The 25,903-nt window shown below is 34.4% G+C and overlaps 1 protein-coding gene across 2 annotated transcripts in view; it reads right to left on the bottom strand.

Moving 5' to 3' along the window:
* USP9X (ubiquitin specific peptidase 9 X-linked) overlaps positions 1-25,903 on the bottom strand; it is a 167,238-nt gene that overhangs the window by 68,390 nt on the left and 72,945 nt on the right. For both annotated transcript variants that reach the window (XM_044670172.1, XM_044670171.1), the window contains exons 15-23: positions 16,826-17,168; positions 15,766-15,861; positions 12,858-13,069; positions 10,209-10,449; positions 9,608-9,757; positions 8,403-8,523; positions 2,142-2,272; positions 1,679-1,957; positions 402-527 (exon numbers count right to left, since the gene is read on the bottom strand). In XM_044670172.1, the coding sequence (XP_044526107.1) occupies positions 402-527; positions 1,679-1,957; positions 2,142-2,272; positions 8,403-8,523; positions 9,608-9,757; positions 10,209-10,449; positions 12,858-13,069; positions 15,766-15,861; positions 16,826-17,168 (1,699 nt within the window). The remainder of the gene's footprint in view (positions 1-401; positions 528-1,678; positions 1,958-2,141; positions 2,273-8,402; positions 8,524-9,607; positions 9,758-10,208; positions 10,450-12,857; positions 13,070-15,765; positions 15,862-16,825; positions 17,169-25,903) is intronic.

Raw genomic sequence — 25,903 nt, 5'->3', positions numbered from 1 at the left:
CATTTGATACATCATCCTACTAACACCTCATAAGCATAGAAAAGAAAAAAGAAAAGTTTAAGGGAAAATCTTTAAGCAGGTTTGTTATAGAAACATAGTATATATGACCTTTTATTTAAAAATCCTTAAAAGCAGTATGAAATATTATTTTTTTACTTGATTTTACTCAAAACAGTTGTTTGTCAATCTATTGTGTTGAACAAGGAGTAAACAACATAAGAAAAGCAAAATCAGATTTTTTAGAAATTCATCCAACGATTTAGTAAATGCTTTTGTTTTCTAATATGAGCATACAGAAGAAAAATAGGAGAATAAAATAAAATATTTGGCCATTTTCCTTTCCCCAAATGAAGCCATTTTCCCAAATTGAAAACTACTTTTTTTTTATGGTTAACACCAACCTCATCAGATATCTGCTGGGCAAGACGAATTGCCACATTTCTAAGCATACATTCAGATGTTGGATTAGGAATGTTCTGAAGGGCATTCTGTAGCACCACTGCTTGATCATGAGTAGCCTGATTTATCTGTAAAGAAAAAAGTCTCACAAAATTAAAACCTTAATCATTTTTATGGAAAGAAGTTTTGGGAATTAGATTTGTAATGGAAACTGATGGGCAAAAAGTTACTGTACTTCAATGATTTTTAATTTGATTTGTATGCATATACCAACACTGATCGTCAGATCTTCTATATTCTGTAGAAAAACTTTGAGAGTTGCTATGACCAAAAAACAATTTATCCTTCAGAAAAACTACCAACCACTCCAAATATAGCTAGGCTTGTCCTTGATTAAGAGATATAAAATCTATTTCCTTTCCACTTTGAGTTTGCTAAAACTTGTGCATCACTGGCAAGCCTTAAGAACACATTGTTCTTAAAAATCTCAGAGAGACAACATGGTATATTAGGAAGTGAATTGGCTCTGAAATCAGAGATCTTGGATTCAAATGGCACTCCCTACCCAGAGTTGGGAAAGTCTGAGCTGATCTAGATGACCTTTTAACCTTTAGAAAGAAGACCTTATGAGGATAAACTTCATATAATCTATTGGATCATGACATGTACATTGTAAATTCCTACAGCAGAACTGATAAGATCATACCATTAAGGAACAACCCTGCCAATATTTCCTGAAGAAGCCCTTGAAAGTACAAAATGGTTTTTTGGGGGTTGGGGGCGGGAGTTAGGACGTGAGGATTATTTTTATGTAGTCAATTCTGTGGATCTCTAGAAGATTTCTGGAGAGGTTGCCCAGGATGGGAACAAAGGCAAAGCATGGAGTTAGAATGAATCAAGAGAAGAGATGCAGCATAGGGTAAAGGTATTTAGAGATGGGTAGTAAGTTAACCTTTTCCCTTAGGATGAGCTATAACAACACAACAGGTCTGTTTCAATGCATATACATCACACTGTTAGACTTAAGCCTCATGTTGACTTTTGGTTATTTCAAGTCGTAGAAGCCTTTATTATTTGTCTTAAATTTCAAATCACTACCAAAAGTGCCAAGTATATTTTAATGATAGATAAAACTTAGTCAAACAATGGTTATATATAAAAGGCAGAAAAAAGAACTTTAAACATTTTGTGGGCAAATCTTGAATTATTTGTTCTCATTTGGCAAAGCAGGATAATGAAAACAGTGCCATGTTGTTATTAATATATATGCTTCTTTTACCGGTGACATGGGATTTGTGCCTTCTGCAACTGGTTGACAAGCTTCCGCCACAGCTCGAACATGGCCATAGCCAACGGCAGTTAACAATAATTTGGCGATTTTAAGAGCATTAAGGTAGGCGCCTCTTCGAGTTTCCATATCTGCATTTGGCAGGAAATTATTTCTAGTTAGCATGCTCAGGACAAGAGGTAAGCCACCACTTTTTAAGAAATTATACTGAAAGTCACTGGCATCTTCACCCAGAGGTGCATTGGCAGGCATCAACAAGGCATAAACTACCTGAAAGAAAAACAACAGTATAAAATCAGAAATCAAGTGATGAAATATCTTTTCAAATCTCTTCAATGTCTCTGTCTCCATTTCTCTTTGACTTACGTTTTCATTACTATTTTACTTTGTTACAATATTATACAAAAGGCAAAGTGAACTAAAATGGGAAAAGATGAAATTAAAAATTACCAACCTCTGTTAGATATAGCACTTGTGAGGCAGAGGGACCAAAGAAAAGTGAGTCAAGAGATGGACTGAGGCTGCTTTCTCCAAGTTTTGCATGGTCTAAGCAAATAGCTCTAAGTTTTTCAATTGTAGTATTATCTGAAAATTTAAAAACTGTGTATTAGAAATAATTCAATTAAACATATTTAGCATCATATTATAAGATTTAAAAATCATGAGTCAACATATTAAGTAAAAATTTATTGGTTAAAATCTCTGGAGTGGTAAAGGGTTAAATTGGACAATCTGCCATAATGGATAAAATGTTAGCTTTGGAGCCAAGAAGACCTGAGTGCAAATCTCACCACAGATACTAGATGGGCAAGTCACTTAACTTCCCTAAGCCATAGTTTCCAGATCTATAAAAGGACATAATGATACCTACCCCACAGGTTGTAGTAAAATTCAAGTGTGATATTTGTAAAGTATAATGTAACCCCCAAAGTGATATATAAATATTATTTTTCTTTAGACAGCAAAGTGATTATAAAGAAAAAAAAATGAGTTTTTCTAATCTTACTGAAGATATCATTAGCACAAGGACTCCCAACCTTTCAACTGTCATTTGCAAGTACCACCATCACTCTCTCCCTTACCTACCCCATGTCTTTCCTTTTCGAGTCTATGATTAAAAGTCTTAAGAAAATTAAAATTAAATAATTCCTTCTCACAAAAAAGAGGTTGGGAGTTTTTGGCTAGGCAACTGGGGTTAAGTGACCAGCCCAGGGTAACATAGCTAGAAGTATCAGAAGCCAAATTTGAACCTAGGAATCTCTCTCTAGGCCCGGCACTCTACTATGCTATCTAGCTGCCCCCATGCAAAACTACTGTAAAAGAGCTGTTGTACTACTGTAACTATTTATAGAAAAAAAAGGGAAGCAAGAATTTTTCTGTAATTCCTGTTCTAAATCTCTTCCCAGAGCTTATTTTCAGTTTCTAATGAGAAAACCTACCAGTCTACAGAAAATATAATAATAATATTGTTCTACATTGCTCCAGATAGATAAAACAAATTTCATATTGTTTATCTATGCACTAAGTTTACTATAAAAGAAGTTTCATTTTCATGCCTCTAAAAGACTTTTAAAGCAGAATACGACAATTTAACATTCTATTTAAATAAAACAATTGCATGATAATCCAAAGGTTCTATTAATATGACAATTTATACAAAATGTTCATAACTCAAACAACTGAAGCTTAAAACTGTTGCTTGCAGATTTTTAGCAAGGGGATCAAGCATTTTAGTTTCTCAATAATTAACTAGTAGTGTTAAACTAAACTCTCTGAATCCAAACTTCCAAGTTGAGGCAATATCATGTTTCCAGCCATAAGAAAATGTTAAATTTTTTATTAGTGAGTAAAAAGTAAGGGAAGTGCAAACGAAAATGGATAAATGACCATTCATTTTTTTTTTAAACCCTTGTACTTCGGTGTATTGTCTCATAGGTGGAAGATTGGTAAGGGTGGGCAATGGGGGTCAAGTGACTTGCCCAGGGTCACACAGCTGGGAAGTGGCCGAGGCCGGGTTTGAACCTAGGACCTCCTGTCTCTAGGCCTGACTCTCACTCCACTGAGCTACCCAGCTGCCCCCATGACCATTCATTCTTATTTCTTCCCTGAACCCTCGTAAGTTTTCTTCAAACCCTTTATTCAGTTTTCAGATTTAATCATTTGTAGACAAATCCCATTTCTATACATATAAGCCCAGTCTATCTCCCAAAGCCTTATCAAATCTAATATCCTGGAAATTTATTCCAAAATAGATGTCCTGGATCTATCTTAAACTAAAAATGCCTAAAACTGAACTTAAGCGTTTCCCCTTAAACTCTCTTCTCTTCCAAACTTGCCTCATTCTGTTATCATAAATCTGCAAATTCAATAGTATCTTCAATTCCTCACTCTTCACCTCACATCCAAATCAAATGCCAAATCTTGATGTTTCTACCTTCATATTTCTTGCTTTAAATCACTTCTCACTTTTTACAGTTAACACTTTAGCTCAGGCCCTCATTACTTAAGTCTTAGATTATTACCAAAAATTCTCCTAATGCATTTTCCTGCCTCAAGTCTCTCACCACTCCCAGTCTATGCTACACACTGATGCTAAAGCATTCTTTCTTAAGTACAGATCAAACCATATTCTCTTAAACAACCAACATGATTGGCTCCTCATTACTCCTAGGATCAAATATAAACTCTTCTTTTTTATAGCTTTTAAAATCCTACCGTCTATTAAGTCAGCTAGGATAGCACAGTACATAGAGTCCTGTGGTTGGAGTCTGGAAGACCCGAGTTCAAATCTAGCCTTAGGGAGCAGCTAGATGGCTTGGTGGATAGAGAGCCAGGCTTAGAGGTGGGAGGTCAGGTTTAAATCTGCTCTTGGACACTTCCTACCTAATCGACAACTCACTTAACTACAATTGTCTAATTCTTACTGCTCTCCTGCCTTGAAACCAATACTTAGTATGGATTCTAAGACAGAAGGTAGGGACTTTAAACAAACAAACAAACAAACAAATGAATAAAAACCAAAACAACCAACCAGAATCATCAGAAGCTAGCTACATGACCCTGGGTAAGTCACTTAACCTGTCTGCCTCAGTTTCTTCACATGCAAAATGGGGAAAATAACACCTATCTCCTAGGGTTGTTATAAAGATTCAATAATATTTTAAAAATATTATTGCTAAGGGGGCAGCTGGGTAGCTCAGTGGATTGAGAGCCAGGCCTAGAGACGGGAGGTCCTAGGTTCAAATCCGGCCTCAGACACTTCCCAGCTGTGTGTCCCTGAGCAAGTCACTTGACCCCCATTGCCTACCCTTACCACTCTTCCACCTATAAGTCAATACACAGAAGTTAAGGGTTTAAAATAAAATAAAAAATAAAAAAAATATTATTGCTAAGCACAACATCCAGGACAACAGTCGAAGTTTAATAAATGCTCTTCCTCCCCCCTTTTCCCATTTCCCTATCATAGTGCCTTGTACACAGCTGGCAATTAATAAATATTAGTTCTCCCCTGATGAGGAAATAAGTTTTACACGGTTTCATATGTAAAATGAGTATTAGATTTTTTTTGCCTTCTCAATGGTAGGAAAAGAGATAGAGAGAAAGAATTTGGAATAGAACCTTTTAAGTGAGATAAAAAATAAAATACAATTAGAATTGAACACTGTTGATTGATCAAGTGATAAAAATTTTAGAAAAATAGGTGGGTGTTGATTAAAGAAAAGAACTAGAGGCTCCTGTTATAATTGAAAAAAAAAAAAAACAAAACCCAAACCACCCCACCCTATTTTTTCATTTTTGATACGGTCTGTCTATGAAGTACTTTTATTACAAATAAGTAAACTATCATTAAAAAAAAAGCCTGTTTACCTTAAAATCCATTGTAATCAGGCATACTCTGACTTATTATTTTTACTACCCCATGAGAAAATATAAAATCACTTTATTTTAATTAAGATAACCTGAATTTCAAGAGGCTCAATGTTCTTTATTCAAATTAATTTATAGAATCTGAACTTAAAGCACAGATCAAAAGAACTAGAATAAAATTCTGAAATAAATTAATGATGGTTCAACTTTATTTTATAGCTTATATGAATACAAGCTTAAATGTGTATGAGCAACAACACAACTATGGTGTTACTTTACAGATTAATTAAAAGTTAAAAATATTAAGCAAATGATTTGTTAAGTAATGATAAGATATAGTGATGTACATTTAAAAACCAGAAAAATGCTCTCCTGTGTAAAGGATATAAACTTTTACAGAAAAGTCTTAGTATAATATAAAAATAAGGTACAATACACTCTAGAGAAGGAACTGATCAAGAGGCTAAAAATAAGTAGCAAATTATTTTTCTGATTAGGAAAAACATCATAAGGGTTTTAGTATTCAGCAACAAGCTTTTTAAAATGTAGTTTTCTTCATTATCTATACAGGGGATATGAAACACAAGGTAGGTAAGAACAGGGGAGCTGAAAATGCAAGATAAGTCAAAGATTAACTTTATTTTGGGTTCAGGAACCAGATGATGTTTCAGGAAAGAACATCAAAATGAAAAACAGAATAGCATCACATTGCACAAAGGAATGGTTTCTCAACCTTAGGTGACACAATATAGGTAGAAAAGCTTTGTTAAAAAACAAAAAACAAATGTAAGAGATAATGATATTCTTAGAGGTTCTTCTGTTAAGGCTCAAAGAGAGTATCTAGTCAGGATACTTCATAGATCATGCTCCTCTCCTACAGAGCATCCAGAGAACTGTATCCAAGCATCATTGGTGGAAGCTAAGAAACCTTATAAGTCTACAGGCAGATCTCTACTGTTATCCCCAGAAATTATAAAAGCAAAACAGTAAAGTACGGAAGTAGGAGGAAAAGTTAAATTGTATCATTTTAAGGCAGCTAGGTGAGTTAGTAGATGAAGCACTCTACCTGAAGTCAGGAAGGCCCGAGTCTCAAGACAACTTACTAGATGTGTGATCCTGGTCACTTAACAAAGGATAAGCCATTTAATCTGCCTTCCTCAGTTTCCTCATCTGTAAAATGAGGATAATAATAGAACCTACCTCTCAGAGTTGTGAGGATCAAATGACAGTTGTAAGGTCCTTTTTGACAAACATTAAAATTTTAAGTAAATGCAATTGATGATGAACACTGCGTTGAAAATACTGTGTCATGATAAAATTACATCTTTGTAATCTTGTATTGAAGATTTCCTTTGATTCAGAAAAACAATTTACCCCCAAAATAGAAACAAAAGTCTTGCTAGAGTGAGATCAATTCAACCAAAATTTATATCATACACAGTGCTTATTATGGGCAAAGCTAAATTGAAGTTACAAAGTTTAGGTAAGGTACAAACTCTAATCTCCAAGAGTTTATAATCTAATAGGAAGATAAGGAACATATTCAAATGACTAAAATTTTTAAAAATTATAGGAAAGGTATAGCCAAAGTGTAGTATGAAGTTGGGATGAGAACAAGAGAAGGTCTCTACTGAATATGGAGGTGAAAGGCAGATGGACCAAAGAAGGCTTCTTGCAAGATAATATTTAAAAAGATCTTTAAAGTATTGGTAGGAATAAAACATATGGGGAAATAATTAACAGAGGCTGGAAAATACGAAATATAAAAGTAGATATGAGTTTAGTGTATAGTACACATAAAGGGCAAGAGTACATTAATATAATTTAATTATCTTTGAATCTATCAATTTGAAATTATCTTTGAAAGGCTACAAATATAGAAATATAATTTTAAGAATAGTACATTCTAAAATAATACAGAGGTAAAGCTGGAAAGGTAGGGAAGTGACAGAGAATATAAAATGCTCAAGTGTCAGGTTAGGTAATTTGAATTTTACTTGGCAGGAGGTAAAGATTAATTTGGAACTGATATAAAAAATGGATTCAAGTGGGTGGGATTGAAAGGACCTACTGGTCTTATCTGCTAGGCAAATTTTAAAGGCTGGTAGTAAGATAGTGGCAAGGGTATGGACACTAAAGTGTTACACAGGCAGAACTGATAAGATCCTGTAAATGGCTGGTCATTAAAGTGAGGTAAATGGAAGAGTCAAAGTTGATACTAAGGTTTTGAAGATGAGATAATGGATGAATGGTATGGTCACTGACAGAATGAGCTAAGTATGAAGTAATAGAATATTTATCGCTAAGTTCAATAAAGTGAGTTTTAGAGATGTTGAATTTGAGGTAATAAAAGAACATGAAGTTAAATTATCATAAGTAGTAAGAGATAAGAATGTGGACCTTGGAAGAGAAGTCAGGACAATAGATATAGATTTGGGAGCCAAAATGTGTACAGGTGATTTTTGAAAGGGTGGAAAGAATGATATACCTAAGGAAGTCATATACAGAGAAAAGAAGCAGATCAAGAATAGAACTTTGGAGAACAATTCAGAAATCTGGAAGAGATTGAAAAAATCTGCGAAGAAGACTGAGATGGACAAGCCGTCAAAAGGAAGAGAGAAGTAGAAGGAACTATTAAGTGAACATGTCAAACCCTACAACAGTAAAGGATGATTAGGATAGAAAAACTCATTATTGGCTTTGATGACCATAGGATTGCTGTCATTTATGAAAGACCAGATTCACTGGAATAGAAAGATATTTCTCATCTGTGTATCATCATACAGATGGGCATGCACCCCAAACTGTTATTTTATTTAATCAAAACACATTTAACAATTTTTTTTACCTGGTGGCATAAGTTTCATAAGTACCCGAGCTCCATCTCTAAGGGGTGGCATATTTAGGCTGCTACCCAAGTCTGCAACTTGCCAAAGGAAAGAAATATATCTGGGATGCATTGACATTATCTAAAATAAAATAACATGTAAATATTAGTATCCTGGTTATTTTATTCAAAGTAAAAGCATTAATAAATGGACAAATTTAAAATATCTAAATGAGTTCATCAAGTATTTTCCATAAGAAGTTCTTATGTTTGATATTCTCCTTCCATATACTTATTCACCATTTTGCCTGATCTGAAATTATCTCTCCACTATATGAATTGTAAATCTTCCAAGTCTCAACAAAAATCTCCTATTTAAAGTGAAGCCTTTCTAAATCAAACCAACCAGTGCACAATGATTTTACTTTCTGTCCCTTAACATCTCTTATGGTATTTGCTTGTTCTATACACCTATAGCAGTTCATGTACTGTCTTCTGATAACCATGAATTGTTGGATTAAACTATCGATTCTAGTATCCTAGTACAGAAATTACTTGATTTATAAAACAAAATTTAATTTGAGTGACCACCTCCCTCTTGGTTAATGCTGTTCTATGAGTGGAAGGGGTCTTAGTTATTGCTGCCAGGATGAAGTGAGAAGTGTTCCCAGCATAATGAAATACATCATAGAAAACTGTTCAATGAGGTTATGAATATTGGTTAAATGACATGATTAATGCCATAGACATAAAACTACTATGAAGACAAATGTTTTAAAAATTACATATACTTGAACGTACAAATAGGCACATCATTTAATAGAATTACTTAAATTATAGGTTAAATCTTTTTCTCATTGACCTTAAAATAGACAGTTTCCTTGGAAGATATTCTAAATTGTTGATAATCAATTAAAAAAAGTTAACCATACCCCATAGTCCATAAGTAGGGAAACATATGTATAGTTCTATAAAATTTTAATTTCTTCAATGATATATGTAAAACCCAGTGGAATTATGCATTGGCTCCAGGAGGGAGGAGGGGAGGGAAAGAACATGAATCATGTAACCATGGAAAAACATTCTAAATTAATTAATTGAACTAATTAATTAAAAAAATTAGTTTCTTACCTTGTCTTAGCCACATTTTATCATCAAAAGCAAACTCTATTTTAATAGTTAGCATCCTTTAATAAATATCTGAATAGTTTATATCTCCTACTTACCACTCCAGGCAAACAGCTTTCTACCTCTGGATTGGGACCATCACTATAATGATTTCCATGGTTACCAGGAGAACCAGTTGATGAATCAGAAGAACTATCAGGACTTGAAGGCATATTGGAACTTATTTGTGTAAGTTTGGCTGTAATTAGCTGAAAATGACATAATATATTAAGATATAAAGATAAGGAAAGCATTTCCAAAAGAAAAAATATAGACCATACATATTTATATCTACAAAAAAACCTAAAACAACAATGAAAACATGTTTTTGGAAGTCCAAGTATATATTAAAAAATAGAACTAGGGGGCAGCTGGGTAGCTCAGTGGAGTGAGAGTCAGGCCTAGAGACAGGAGGTCCTAGGTTCAAACCTGGCCTCAGCCACTTCCCAGCTGTGTGACCCTGGGCAGGTCCACTTGACCCCCATTGCCCACCCTCACCACTCTTCCACCTATGAGACAATACCCCGAAATTAAGGGGGTTTAAAAAAATGGATTTGTCAAAAAAAAAAAAATAGAACCATTTAAACAAATATTCATTTTTCCACAATAAACCAGAAACAAACATCTAATTTTCCTACTAAGTTTGAAAAATGTTCTTACCGTTTTATCTTTTAGGTTTAGTTGTCCAATTAGCTTCCTATCATCTGCAGGATCCACCAGTTCACCACCAATAAATAGCTCTATTTTTGTATGGGCACTATTAGCTTTAATACGATTGAGAATGCATCGTCTCACTGAACCAATTGTGTCATTTGTATGAGACCAGATGTCCAAGTCTTCTACCTGCCGACCTTGATTTGGAAAACGAACTACCAAAGTGATGTGTTTACCACGAAAAGCTCTGTAAAAAGAGGGAGGTTATACAATCACATAAAAATGTTTTATTGAACTATCAAATGTTATTTTTAAATTAATTATCTTAAATAATTTAATTAATTAGCTACAGGAGTGATTTTACCTGGAGAATTTGATACTATTCCTAGGTTAGTTACAAAATACAAGTATCTTATGTAAAAATGAAAAATGATAAAGGCTGCCATAAATATATAAATTAGTATTTTAATTAAAGCCATGCTGATAGATAAAATCATTAGACCACGCGCTTGTAAGCATTCAAACCTGCCGCCTCCAGAAGCGCCTACTCGCCAAAAAGAGAGACCACTCCCTCCTAACCCAGGAGATTTAAGCTCTCCCCTGCGTCAAGACGTCGGAGACGGAAATCAGTTGGACCATGTTGGATCATGGGAAATGTAGTTTTATACATTTCCCAAATTTCACTTTTTACACTTAATACCATTAATATTTTCAGGATCTTGCAAATAAAAATTTCAGCCTGATTCCCTCATTGTTTGACCAACCTTATTATGAGACAGAAGATTAATGTTCCTTTGTCAGAGTTTTGATATTTATCATGCATCTAAGATGTGAAACAACTTTCGCATTTACTATTATAATTTTATTTACCTTTATGTTAGCAGGTTTGAAATATGTGAATTGTTAGAGAAAAGCATAAGATTATGATCTCTAAAGTTCAATGTGTGAGCAAAATAACAAACCTTGAATTTCTTCTGGAGAATTGTGAACAATAAAATTGGCCAAAATGTCATTTCCTTTTAAAATAATAAACTATATTCTCAAGCACTCAAAAGAATTACACTTAAATAGTAACATTCTAAAAATTTATTGGCAACAGTGAAATAAATTAATTAAAACAAGCAATAGAGATTATTCCTACATAAGAATATAGTTGTATCCTATAAAAGCTTGTTGAGTGAACTGTTTTGTAGAAACCATATCAGAAGAAATTATACCAAACATTATTAGATTTTCAAAATGTTTTGCTTTATCTATTTGCCAAGTTCTAAAAGACCAATTTGTTTTAATTCACCTCAATTGTACAGCAATCATTTATTACAGGCCTCCTATATGTAAATATCTAGACTAGTAGGCAATGAGGTATACAAAAAAAAGGAAGAAAGAAAGAAAAAAAGATATTACCCCTGCTCTAAAGTAACTTATTCTTAAATGTAAGGTGGAATAACACCTGGAGAAGTAGAGGAGTTAACAAGCACAAATACCTCAAGGTAGAATGTAAAATTATATAAGGTAAAACAGTTTAGAGGAGGATGATGATGTGAACAAAGACAGAGACTAGAAAGTTCATATTATGTTTAAGAAAGAATGTGTAGACCAATTTTAGGTAGGGCACAATGCTCAGTTAAAGGAGTCTAAATTTATTTTGTGGGCAAGGGGAACCATAGAAGGCTTCAGAAAACAAGGAAACAATACTATCCAGATTTTGCTTTATATGGAGTACCATGAATATAGTGCATAGGATGAACTAGAGAAGGAAAAGGCTAGTAGTACTCAGATCATTTTAGAGAAAGTTTACTTTAGGAGAGCCCAGATTGAATTAGGGTGGCAGTTTTTAGAAAATATAGGTGCAGAAAGATGTGAAATCTGCCAAAGTAAAATGGACATGAAGTCATACCTGATGGGATATGGGGGGTACAAGAGAAGAAAAGAAATAAGAATTTACTAAGCTCCTATGATGTGCAAGGAATTATAAGTGATTTATAAGTATCTTGACTGATCCTCACAACAACCCTGTGAGTTAGTACTATTATTATTTAATTTTATGGAGGGGGGGGAAGTGAGTCTTGGAGAGGTAAAATGACTTGTTCAGGGTCACATATTAATCATGTGAGGTTGAATTTGAACTCGGGTCTTGTTCTACCCATTGCACTACCAGCTGCTTCCAAAGTGTCTTATAAGTTTTAAATTGGGAATGGTGAGACCCTATATAGAAAAAAGGAAGTTGAGAGAAAAAGGACAATTGTAAGGAAAAGATAAGCTCTGTCTAGGACAGGCTGAGTTTGACATGCTGACAAAAGATGCAAGTAGAAACAAGACACATTCAATAGATAATTGAAATATATGCATGGAAGGGTTCTGAAAGAGAGCAAAAAGAACCAAGGATAAAGGTCATTGTCAATTATTCTTAAAGAATCAAGGAGGGAAACAGAAAAGGAACCATAAATAAAGTACTTAAGATACTTTAATTTAAAAAACTTTCAAATTTGAAAATATAGCTGAAGACATGATACTTCTCTTAAAAAAAAATAGTGCATGATAAAAGTGAAACTAGGCTACAAAAAAGTAGGATCTTAAAAATTTTTTTAGCAAAAGTAATTTTCTGAAGAAATAATTCAGAAATACACTTTTAATAGTTCACATGTTCTCACAAACCTTGACATAGGTAGAATTGTCCTTTCTTCATGGTAATCACTGTCACATTCATTTATATATTCCCTTAAAACAGTCAATACTCGCACCATTCGTATTGCTTCCTGTCGTGCACAATTAATACTGTCTTTGTCACCATCCAGAACACATAATGTATCATAGGAGGCTTTCAAGCGATCAAAGCAGGATTGAATGAAATCTTCATGGATCACTACCTAAAGAAAAAGGTCAAAATCAGCCTGGTTAAAGCTGCTGACTTGAAATTTAAATAAATAACATGTATTTAGAATTATGGAATGTCAGACTTGAAAGACACTTCAGGTCATTTTATCAAACACCCTCGATTCTATAAGGTGAGAAAAATGAAGTTTAGAGGGGCAAAATAGCTAGAATTAACATTATACTTTTAAGTTTATAAAATGTTTTATATGTGTTATTCCATTTGATGCTCACAACAATCCCGTGAGGCAGGTCCTAGTATCAGCATTTTACTGAGATAGTGGTTAAATGACTATCCCAGGCTCACATGAGATTTGAACTCGTCTTCTTGACTTCAAGTCCAACACTATTCACTTAGCTTACTTGCCTAAATGACTTTCTAACAATCTAATAATTCCTAGATCATTTCTATTTCCTATATATTTTACATCCTTTAATAGTTTGCAAAAAAAAACAACAAAAAAACCCCAAAACCAAATCTTAAGATGTAGCATAAAACTGTCAAAAATTTACTAAAAAAATTTTAGGATATGAATTGGGGGCAGGCGAGATTAGTTATTTTTACTCCATATCTCATTACTATTACCTCAATTTTTGTACCTAGAAATATTTACTTGTCAAAGATTAAAATGTGGCGAGTATGCTCAATAAGTTGGGAAAATGGACTATTAAATTAAAAAAGTTAACAATAGCTGAAACAAGTTTCTAGTAAAGATTCAGATAAACTTGGTAATTTAGACTAAAACTTTCTTCCTTAGTCACTTTTAACATACTTATTCTTTAAAGGTTGACATTCACCCTGATCAAAAATTGGCACTGAATTCAAGACTCAAAAAGATTTATTTTATGTATCCTCAAATTATAACTAGCGAAGAATTTGTTATTATGACTCTCTCTCTAAGCATACATCAGTTTTTATATTATATTTTGAAGAACTAAGTATTAGAGAAGACCCAAAATAATTTCTCTATGTAGGAACATTGTAAATGATCACAAATAGGAAAACTGCAAGTTAAAATTTTTATCTGTCCAAATTCTAAAAAAGCGAGGAGAAGCATTAGATATTTAATTTATTTATATAATTGTGTCAATACTCATTTGGCTTCCACAGACCAACAACTTGACAGATAACAGAACTCTTTACTAAGCCACTAGAATTAATTTATACAACCAGAGAGATAAAAGATTACACCCATGATTGCATTGGTATAGAGTACCTTCTCTACTTAGAAGTTTTCAAACCTATAGAAAGAGTAAGTGTCAAATCAGTAGGAAGTACTCCTAACCAGAATTAAATGTAACTGGGAAATATTGAACAAAATAAATCATACAACAGGGATAATGTTAATTTGTGTTTTTCTAATACAATAGGCAACAGTTCTGAGTTTGATACTACTGGCTTAGAGCATCAGGAGGTTAAGTCACTTGCTAGAGCTGCATTGCTTGTACATATCAGAGGTTAAGATTTATATAGCTCTCTATTCAATATGTTGTGCTGCTTCCAATTACACTTTATGAAGAATTAGCTGTTCTAATTTATTTCCTTCATGAGGTTTTTTTTATTGTTATGTATGAAATATGTTTTCTTTCATGGCATGAGGAATATGTAAATATCTTATTGCATGACAGCACTGGTGATAAGAGATTAGCAGGGAGGGGCTATAATAGAAACAGGACTCTCACTCTGAAATCTTTTCTCTCTCACTAGTTACCCCTAGTTAAAAGATAAGCTGCAAAATTTTCAGTTCCAACAGTAGTCAAGCATAAATCGTAGAATTTATATTATTAATCAGTTACCCATTCTATATCATCAATCACTTGTATTGGATCTGTAATGTTTTATACTAGGCATCAGCTTTATTATTAATGGTATTATTAATGATTCATATTGTTCTATATTTACCTTAGTTCTGAACTGTTAGGCATTATTAACTACCTATAGTGGTTGTCTATAGTACTATATCCATTCCCCTTCCTGCCATGTTCCCATTCCAGAAGGGTAGAGAGACCTCTCCTACACTGACAAATGATGACAAGTGGGACAATGAGGAGAACATAGAATATGAGTACTAAGGGCTCTGGAAGTCCAGGGGAATCTCCCAAACCTGCACATGCTCCTTATTCCCTTTCTGGTGTCCTCAGTTACCCAAGACATGCCAAACCTAAAACCATACCTCCACCTGATTTTGGCCATGTCCATTTCCCAGGTTTTTGGGCTATAAGGAGAAAAGGTAGAGACTTCCTGGAATGGGAGGTGACAAATTCCCCAGACCCTAATATGCCAACCCTGATTCCCCAGGGCTATTGCAACTCCATCACCAATCAGGTTACTCTACTAGCCCCAAGGCTATTTTATTAGTTCCCAGGCAAGACCCCTTGGCTAATGCATCAACCCCAAAGCTAGATTATCTAGTTAGCTCCCAGGTTATTCCATCACCTTAAACTTCTTCAAATAAAATTCTTGCTTCTTGATCGGTGTACGAGTCTCCCATTCTTGGGGTGAGACCTGCTAGATGTACTTTACCCACAACACTGGAATAACCTATAGTAGACTATTTACTTTTTGAACTACGTAATGTCAGATAAAAACTGTTTCTACATAAAAAAAATTAATGAGAAAAATAATTTTTGTAAAGGTTTTTACAAAATTTCTTATGCTCAATATCAATATTTAATTCCTAAATATTCTCACCTGATTAACTTGTAACCTTGGTCCAAGATTAGTATAGATCTCCTTAAGAAGGTCAATTGCTCTGCTGGCAATGTCATCATTTCCCTGAATCACAACCTAGAGTCATAAATATGTATGTGTTAATAGATTCTAAACATATATTTTGATTAAGTTGTAAAAACCCACATAACTCTTAAGGGTAGAAAAGATAGAGATAAAATTATTTAATTATTATCTCTGACAATCTGGTGGATTCTTAGGTTTTGTTTGAATTTAAGTAACACCCTCAGTCAATTATGTAAAATGAGAATCATCTAAGATGAACTTAAGTATAGAAAAGACATGGTTTGTTTAACCACATTAAATTAGAAAAAAAAGTGCTCCTTCACTTTTATAATTATCAATGTCTTGGCAGCCAAGAGTTCAGTTCATGTAGTAATTGAAATCAACTCTTGAAGAACAAATAAGAAACTACATAGAAGTTTGGCATGAATGATCAATTTAGTATTCTCAGAGTGTCACTTGTATTTCTTTATCATAGTCATTTAAATAGTTTCTATCTTAAAGATTAAACTTTAACTGAATAAAACTACTGTCTTAATTTACTTGGGCTTCTAGAAAAGTATTACTTTAACTCTAACAATTAAAGCTATGATAGCAGATTGAATGCCAATGATAAAATCAAAGTACTACTGTCTAAGAAAACAAAAATGGTTAGCATTTAACAGGATACAGAATTAAATACTTTAAAACCTTCTAACACATTGGCCACTTCAACAGTGACTGGAGACAGAAAGGGACAAGTATTTCAATCCTTAGAGTGCATATAGGTAAAAATGAAGATCTATGTGAGCTGAAAACAACTTTGGCATCTCTGGTCGAATATGATAATAAAACAGCAAATTTGAAAAATTACTACAGATCCAAAGCAAAGTTAATGAAATAAGAAAATAACAGCTCAGCATAGGCACAAATTTAGGCAGAATTACTTGTCAACATTTTATTTTGTTAGCTTTATGGAAAATAGTACAGTAGATAAAAATGTTATGAATGCTGTGTTCACTTATAATTCTACACTTACCCTCCAAAGATAATCTAAACCGATCAATTCTAAATCATCCATCATATAGGCTCGCCTTTTTGCTACTAGTTTCCCTTCTCGACAGTTCACAGCTTTGAAGAAACGCTCAAAACATTTCATTCCATTTTCTGTTAATAGGGAAGGATCGAGCTGAAGCACATTATTTTCAAAAAAATCCTTATTAATATCAGGATCAAGGTCTGGTTCATCTCCCATCAACTTGGAATACCATTTAAAACAGGCTTCACGATCACAAAGATAAACTGCATTTTCAGCTAAACATTTCCAAATTTGCTTTGCCTGAGGAGCACATAGCCACAGTTGACCATCCTTCAACAAAAATCTTGAAAAAAAGACAAAAAAACTAGGAATTAATATTACAACTAGGAATACATGACAAAGCCTTGAAACTAAAGAGTATCAGACAAATACACTGAGGAGAGAAAGAAAGGACTAGACATTTATGTAGAACTTGATACATGTCAGGCACAGTACTAAGTACTTCATAAATATAACTTATTATCCCAAATTTACAGTTGAGAAAACTGAGACAAACAGATGTTAAGTGACTTGCTCAGGGTCACATAGCTACTATATATGTATGAGGCTGGATCCAACTTCAGGTTCAGTGTTCTATCTATTATGCCACTTACGCGCCTATTGCCCACAACATCAGTCATGATCTTATTTCAAATATAACTCCAATGGTCATTTATTCAAAATAGAATTGATTAAAAGCAATTGTTACCATCCTAGAATACAGATAGAAAAATTTCCCCTCAATTCAGCTAACATTTATGGAGCATATGCACTATTCTATATTGTGTACTCTTCTGAAAAAATACTTGAGAATATGAAATTGAGCAATGAAAGAATTTTCTTCCTTTGGTTTTCTAGGCTTTGAATGAAAAAAAATTTTGTTTTTTATATAGTACCATTGAAGACTCACTAAGAGTATTTTCCAGATAATTAAAGTTTCAGAACAAGGTTTCAATTACCTACCTACATGTTGTCTTACATATAGTGGGAATGTTCAATAAAGAACTGCTAAATGAATGCATTTCCTCCTTAACATAAAAATGCTTTAACTAGTCTTGATTAAAAATTCCTTTAAAAAATTCTTAACTTTTCCTGGCTTTCTAAATCTAGTATATTAAATATATATAATTTGGCTGCAAAGGCTCTCTTGCCCCTAACCCAGTGATGGGCAAACTGGCCCCTGTTCCAGATGTGGCCCCTGAAATGTTCTATCCGGCAGCGAGATATTATTCCTAATCTGATGAATACAATGAGTGGGATACAATATAATGAAACTTCAAAAGAGTTGCCTTAGAAACAGACCAACAGATGAGCATTTCCTTTCCTTTGGCCCCCTTTGAAAAAGTTTTCCCAACACTGCCTATATCCCTTCTATCATTTCTTGCCCAATGGTAATTTAAATACCCAAAGAATTTAATGTTATCAAGGAAACCAGATAACAAAGCTAGTTAAACCAACAGGCTTAATTTGTATACAAATAAAAATGAATAAATTTTGTCTAAGACCTGAGGAGTTCTGATACTGGCCAGCAAAGTATGAACTTTATATCAAAAGTGCACCCCTCTCTCTCCTCATTAATTTTATTATTATTATTATTATTATTATTATTATTATTATTTTAATCCCTTATCTTCTGTTCTAAGTCCTAAGACTTCTGTTCTAAGTTCTAAGACTGAACTATATCATGGGTAGGCCTATAACCCAGATAAAGAAAAGTACAAAATATTTATAAGCAGCTCTTCTGGTGGTGGAAAAAACTGGAAATCAGGACTGTGGAATGTCTGAATAAATTCTGTTATAGGAATGTCATTGAGTTTTACTGTGAATTAGATGTTTTTAAGAAGACATGGAGGAGCAGGCAGCGGGGTGGCTCAGTGAATTGAAAGGCAGGCTGGAAGACAGGAAGTCCTAGGTTCAAATCTGACCTCAAGTCACTTAACCCCCACTGCCTAGCCCTTACCCGTCTTTTGTCTTGAAACCAATATAGTATTGATTTTAAGACAAAAGGTTAGGGTTAAAAAAAAAAAAAGGCATGGAGGGGCAGCTAAGTGGTTCAATGGATAGTGACAGGCAGTCCTGGGTTCAAAACAAGCTCCAGAAGCTTTCCAACATTGTGACCCTGAGCAAGTCACTCAACCCCAACAGCTCCCCTTTTCTGCCTTGGAACTGATGATATTCAGGATCAATTCTAAGACAGGAAGAAAATGTAAAAAAAAAAACAAAAACAAAAACAAACAACAACGTGGAAACATTATTAAATGATTTGGGGTGGAGTGAGCAGAAACAAAATAATTTAGACTTGAACGTCAGTATTATAGAAATGAATAATCTTGACTTTTATAAATGAATAAAAAAAAACGAAATGTTTAGAACCACTCATGAAAGCTTAAAGAACTATGATCAATTTAATGACCTGTCATGATTTTCCATATCATGAGAAAATATGATTTCTATTACAAACAAGTGAAAGTTCTAGGGTACTGACTGAAACATGTATTTTTGTGTGTAGTCAATAGGTGACGGATTTGCTTTGCCTGACTACACATATTCGTTAAAAGAACTTTTCTTTTTTATTTGTTCATTTGTTTAAATAGGGTAAAGTGGAGAAGGGAGAAAAAATAAATTTGTTAGTTTCCCCCCCCAAAAGATGGGAAAGTAGACATATAGGACATTAGTAGTTGACATTCTCTATTGCTATTTACTATAAAGTTTCATATTTCCCCTTCAAAAATAATCACATTATAAGGAAATGAATCAATAATCCCGGACTGTTTCAGCACATATGATTTTGGTCTACCCAATTGAGGAATTGTGTATATTTGGAACCACAAACCTACAAGTTCTAGATGGCAAATGGATACATGAAAAAGAATAACAATAGAAACAAACAAAAATTTATGAGTGTTTTTGAATTAATTTCTCATTGACTAAAAATCTCATCCTAGGATATGGCAAGATAAAAAGGAAAAACTTGGACTTTTGACATTTCTGAAAGATTTTAAGTCTGATAAAAATAAAACTAGCTATTAGGTAACAAGCTGCTCTATGTGCAGAGTTTTCAAGCCCCTTTATAATCCAGTTTTCAAAGAAAAAAAAAAAAAAGTAATTTTATTGGAAAGGGCAAAGGAGGCCAGCCACAACTCAGTCATTGGAATGTCAGTTTCTAAACTACTTATAGTACACATAGAAGAATTTAATCCTCTTTATCCTGACCCAGTTCCCTAAGGAGACAAACTGCATTATCTTCCTCAGGCATGACTAGTAAAAAATATATTACCACCACACAAAACAAACACATTTTCCTTTACTGTGAATATAGGAATATGGGACCAAAGTAAAAGTCTCCTAAACTCTTGTTTTCCTAATTTTAATGAACATGAACCATAGGAGATATAGTTTGGCAAGAATATTCTCTGATAGGCAAATTCTCTAGAAAGATTGCCTGAATCAAAGCAGTAAAGATTTGGTTAAGATTTGACCATTAAAGAATCCATCATCTTTCTACTTCTGTCTCTAAATTTTTCACTGTCCTGGTTAAATATACCACTATTTACAGCCTACAGCATATAAAACTTTGGAATAATAATTTTAGTCTCTTTTTACCTCCCACAAGAAGTTAGCAATTTTCATAATTTTTTTTCTTCACTTTTATCAATCATTTTCCCTTCTTTCCACTCTCAAAGATACCCCCATGTAAAGCCTCTCATTATTTCCTTATCAAGTCAACAAAACTTGATATAAACTGCCAAATAAGCTTATTAAGGCAAACTACGGCTGGACCAGATTGGAGGGAGGGGCCCCTGAAATGTTCTATCTGGCAGCTGAGACATTATTCCTAACCTGACGAATACAAAGAGTAGGATACAATACAATGAAACTTCCAAAGAGTTGCCTTAGAAACAGACTGACAGATGAGCATTTCCTTTCCTTTGGTCCCTTCTTTAAAAAGTTTGCCCATCACTGTTCTAGGGGATCTTATCATGTTACTACTGTTAACATGGAATCTAGAAGCCCCCAAACTTGTAGCCTAGAAAAATTTGATGAACCCCAGTTTACTTAGCTTAAAGGTGACAGCCTCAGGTTTGGACTGGTCACATGAGAGTTCCTCCCTGAGGAAAGCCCAAGCCCAAGCCCAGTGACTCTTCTTGTCTCCAGAAGCCTCTCCCAGTATATAACACCCTTCTTTCTAGGATTGAACTCAGGACCTTCAGCTTACAAGACTGACACACTGCCTATTGTGCCAAAGAGTCACTTGGCTTTAAGATTCTGAATCAGCTTCTAGATTCCACGTTGACACTACCCATGTCAAAAACATTAGGTGGATCCCTAATGCCCCCAGGACACATAAAAAACTTTAGCCTTAATCTCAAGTTGTACTACTGTGCAATCCTAGAGGACAGCCTCCATATTTAGAATGTTAACTTGATACTTGACACTGAACTCTTGACTTCTAAACTCATTTCAGGTACCATTAGCTTCTTCTATGTCACATTCCCTAATTTCCTCAATATGTTCTCAGATTTTCTTACAGCTCTCTGAAGGATCTTTTCTTTCCCTCATCACTCTTTACCTAATATTATTTTTGTATAAATGTCATTTCCCTTGAGAAGCATGTTAAGGTCCTCAAGAGTGGGAAATTTTTGATTTTTATCTTAATATGCCCAGAACTTAGTATAATGTAAGCAATTATGATTAATAAAAGCTTACTGAATTGAAATGGAAGTGAATGGATCTGGAGGAAATGGTGTTTGTAAAAAAACTCAGGGCTTAGCATAAAAATGACTGATATTTAAATTTAAAAAAAAAAAATTAAACTCTTACCTTCGCAGAAGAGCAATAAGGGGTAGGCAATTGTGGTTACGTGACTTGCCCAAGGTCACACAAGCCAAGAAGTGTCCAAGGCCAGATTTGAATATAGGACCTCCCTTCTCTAGGCCTGGTTTTTAATTCATTGAGCCACCTAGCTGACCCCCTCAGGTAGGAAAACATAAACTAATCAATGAATTTATTTTTTTCCTAAGTATATATTATAATCTGTGTGTGCTCTTGGTGTTAAAAAATTAATTTGATATTTCTTAAGGATTTCATTGTAGAATAAATTTCTGTTGCAAGGTATTTTGCACCATGCCTTCCCCCACCCACAAAGGAAAACACTGAATTAGTAATTATGTGACCAATTTGTTCCTCTTCTCTCAGTCTGTCTAGAGCTAGCTAAGCCATTCAAAACATAAGGCATACCCCCATGATCTGCAGAATCCTTAGAGGAGACCTTGTGTCATCTAGATAACAATTCAGTAGGTCCAAGTGGAGGGGGGGGGGGGGCGGCCCAAGGTGGCCTGTGTGGGTAGCAAGGAGGGGACAAATGCAAGAGATATTAAAGGAGTAAAATTGTGAAATTAGACAATTGTTTATGTGGAGTGAAAGAAAATGAGGACTCAAGAATAGAAGGATGGTAGCAGTGGATGCAATAGAAATTTACAGCAATACCTACCTTTTTCCTAAGGTTGAAAAAACATGAGAGTGTACAAGAGTGAGAGAGATATGTAAAATCATATTTAAAATATATTCTCGGGTGAGAAACTCTTAAGAAATTTTAATAGTGAAGCATGCTGAAGGAACACTGGGTGAAGATCAAGATAGAATCAGAGGTGATACTGTCATCAAGACTACCTGAAAAAAGGGTGTCTGGGAAACAGATCATAATTAAGAGAGAGTACTGATAGAAAATTTCAATGAGTTGCCCCCAAAGTTATAAAATTGGATACTCTTTGACCCAGCAACACTACTCTTAGGTCTGTTTCCCAAGGTTATTAGGGAAAAAGGAAAAGAACTCATATGTTCAAAAGTATTTATAGTGGCTCTTTTTGTAGTGGTAAAGAAATGGAAATTGAGGAAGAGATGAGTAAGTTGAGGTATGTGACTATGAAAGAATATTATTGTGCTGTAAGAAATGATAAACAGATTTACTTTAGAAAAATAAAGATTTGTATGAAATAATGAAGAGTGAAACAAACAGAACCAAGAGAAGTTGCATAGTGTAACAGCAATACTGTTCAAAGAGTAACTGTGAATGACTAAGTTGTTCTAAGCAATATGAGCCTTTATTCATTCATTCATTCATTCATTCATTCATTCATTCATTCATTCATTCATTCATTCATTTATTGATTGAAGCTCTTACCTTCCATCTTAGAATCAATAATGTTTATTGGTTCTAAGGCAGAAGAGTGGTAAATGCTAAGCAATGGAGGTTAAGTGACTTGCCCAGGGTCACAGCTAGAAAGTGTCTGAGGCCAGATTTTGAACCCAGGACCTCCCCATGGGCCTGACTCTCAATCCACTGAGCCACCCCAGCTGTCCCTGTAATAGGAATATTTAAATCAACTATAATAGACTTATGAAAGACAAGGCTACCAACTTCCAGAGAAAGAACTAATATATGGTAGTATCATTTTCCTTCCTTCCACCCACCCACCTATATTTGTGTCAATTGTTGGCCTTTCCTTGTGGTGATTGGGAGGGAGGGAGATATCTCAGAACTCAAAAAATAAAAATAAATAAATTAAATAAAAAGAAAATTTCAATGAGTCAGACGTCACCTAGGATTCTTGTCTTTCTGACCAGGAGAGAACAGCTAACTTTGTGGACTTGTTTAATCCTATAAAAGGTGGAGAAAACCAGTGAGGCAGAATTTCTATTCTTGATTGGATTCTCACCAACAAGGAAGGGTGAAGTAATGAAAGGAACAGAAATGATGAAAACTTTCAGGAAAGAGTTTTACTCCCAAAAAGAAGTGTCAGGAGTACTAAGTATCAAAATGAGCCGTGCCTAAGCAAAAGCCAAGGTCAAAAGAAGGGTAAATTTTAGTTATATTGGGGTTAAATAAGATCAAGATGGGAGAATTCCACAACTCAAGGTGGATGGAATGATGATAATATGACAGAAAAAATATGGAAAATTTACATCTATTCTGGTAAATTATCATTGAATTAGAAATAACAACAGAAAGTCTTGATAGAACTATGTGCTAGGATTCAAGAGAATTGGCATATGTGAGCAGAGACACTCTCAGTGATCATTAAGGAAAAGCTGTAGAAAACTAGTCACCAAAGGATTAGAGAAAGGTAAATACCCAAATCTGGTTGGAGAAAGGGGAGAGATTGGAGGAACAGGATGGGGGGAAGGGTGAGAGAGGAAGAGAACAGAGTTTACAGATTATAGGCCATAGACCATGATTTTAATTACATGCAAAAGCCTAGAATGCACCACTAAATGGATAATGAATAGCCAGAAATCAAAGTAGTTATCAGAAACATCATGAGTTCATCAAGAATAGATCATTTCAGACTAATTTTATTTCCATTTATGACAAGTGTTCAGAGCCTGGGAGAAGAGAGGAATTTTGGAGATAGTTTACCTAAACTTCAGGAAAGCAAAGACTTTTGTGTTACTTTTCAGGAAAAGGTGAAAGATAAGGGCCAAATGATACAATACTCATATTTATTCAGAACTGGTTAACTGGCTGGAACCGGAGAGCAGGCTTTAATGAGTTGTCTGTGATATTGTTTTATATGTAGTAGGACCGTTAAAAAGTTAGTTGAAATAAAAAGACCTTGGACAGTCACTAGCTGTGCTTCAGGGATATGTTTGGTGCTGAATAGTTTAACTTAAAAATAACAACCAAAACAAAAAACCAACTCTTACCTTCTGTCTTAGTATTAATTCTAAGACAGAAGAATAGAAAGGGCTAGACAGTTGAGGTTAACTTGGATAATGGCACAGACTGAATGTTTATCAACTATGCAGGCTATAAACAATAGAAAACATACTTGTTGAGAGGCAGAAAGGAAATTAAGAAGCAATGGTGAAATAAATTTATATAGCACTTTTAAGTTTGCATGGCACTTTAAATATTTACCTCAATTACCTAAAAAAAAATGTAACCTAGACACTATTATTAGTATTATCCTCATTTTACAGATGTGGAAAATGGGGCAGAGGTTAAATGACATGTTCAGGGTCACACACACACGTGTTTGAAGCAAGGCTTTGAACAAACTGATATTCCTGACTTTTGGTCCAGTAATTTATCCCCTGGCCACTTATGATGGAACTTATAAACTGGGTTTTTTTCTTTCTATATTCTCTCTTGGTGACCTCACCAGCTTCTCCAGGTCTAATGACAATTTCTACGGAGATGATTATGAGAGCTATATGTCAAGCCCTAGTCTCTTTCCTGAGATCAAGTCCTGTATCATCTACTACCTACTACACATGTCAAACTAGTCTAAAGTAGATGATTATCTTTCTTCCCTCTGCCTCCCAATATTCTCATTTTATGAATTTCTCTATTACTATCAGGAGCAGGAGCATCCCTTTGAATCTTCCAGGTTACAAATCTAATCATTCCCAGTTCCTTACTGTCACACAATGAAACAGAAACCAAATGTGGTAATTTATTTGTCCACAGCATCTCTAAAGTACATTTTCTTTCCTGTACTTTTATGGGCACCATCTAGTTCAGGATTTCATTGTCTCTCATGTGGACTACTGCAATCAAAAACTCTAATGGTTTCTTCAAAATTTTGCCCTTTCCTAACTCCCCAGTTCTGTTTCACATGACTATTCAGCCATACTGGCTTTCTTGCTGTTCCTCACATATAATTTTTGATTTTTCCATCTCTGTGCCTTAGCTGTCCCTCAGGGCTGGAATGCTCTCATCTCCTTACCTCGCCTTTTAAGAAGCACTGGCTTTAAGACTAAACTTGAGTGCTGCCATCTATAGAGCACCTATTTCAGATGTTCCGGTAGGTACTATCTTTCCCTCTAAAGCTATTTACTACCTATCAGCTATGTACCTTTTTAAGTATATGCTTTCTAGTAGAATAAGTTCCTTGAGATTGGGTACTATTTTTGCTTTTTACCTTGTACTCCCAGGCCTTGGAGTGCCTGGCCCATAGGAAATGCTTAATAACTGCTCTTTGATGGACTGACTGAACTAGGGCAGTCTTTGAATATGCAGAGGATATTTTTAAAAAT

This window comes from Gracilinanus agilis, chromosome 3, assembly GCF_016433145.1.
Source record: "Gracilinanus agilis isolate LMUSP501 chromosome 3, AgileGrace, whole genome shotgun sequence".
Lineage (NCBI taxonomy): Eukaryota > Metazoa > Chordata > Mammalia > Didelphimorphia > Didelphidae > Gracilinanus > Gracilinanus agilis.
The sequence above is the reverse complement of the archived record's forward strand: the minus strand, read 5'-3'. Positions and strand labels throughout refer to the sequence as shown.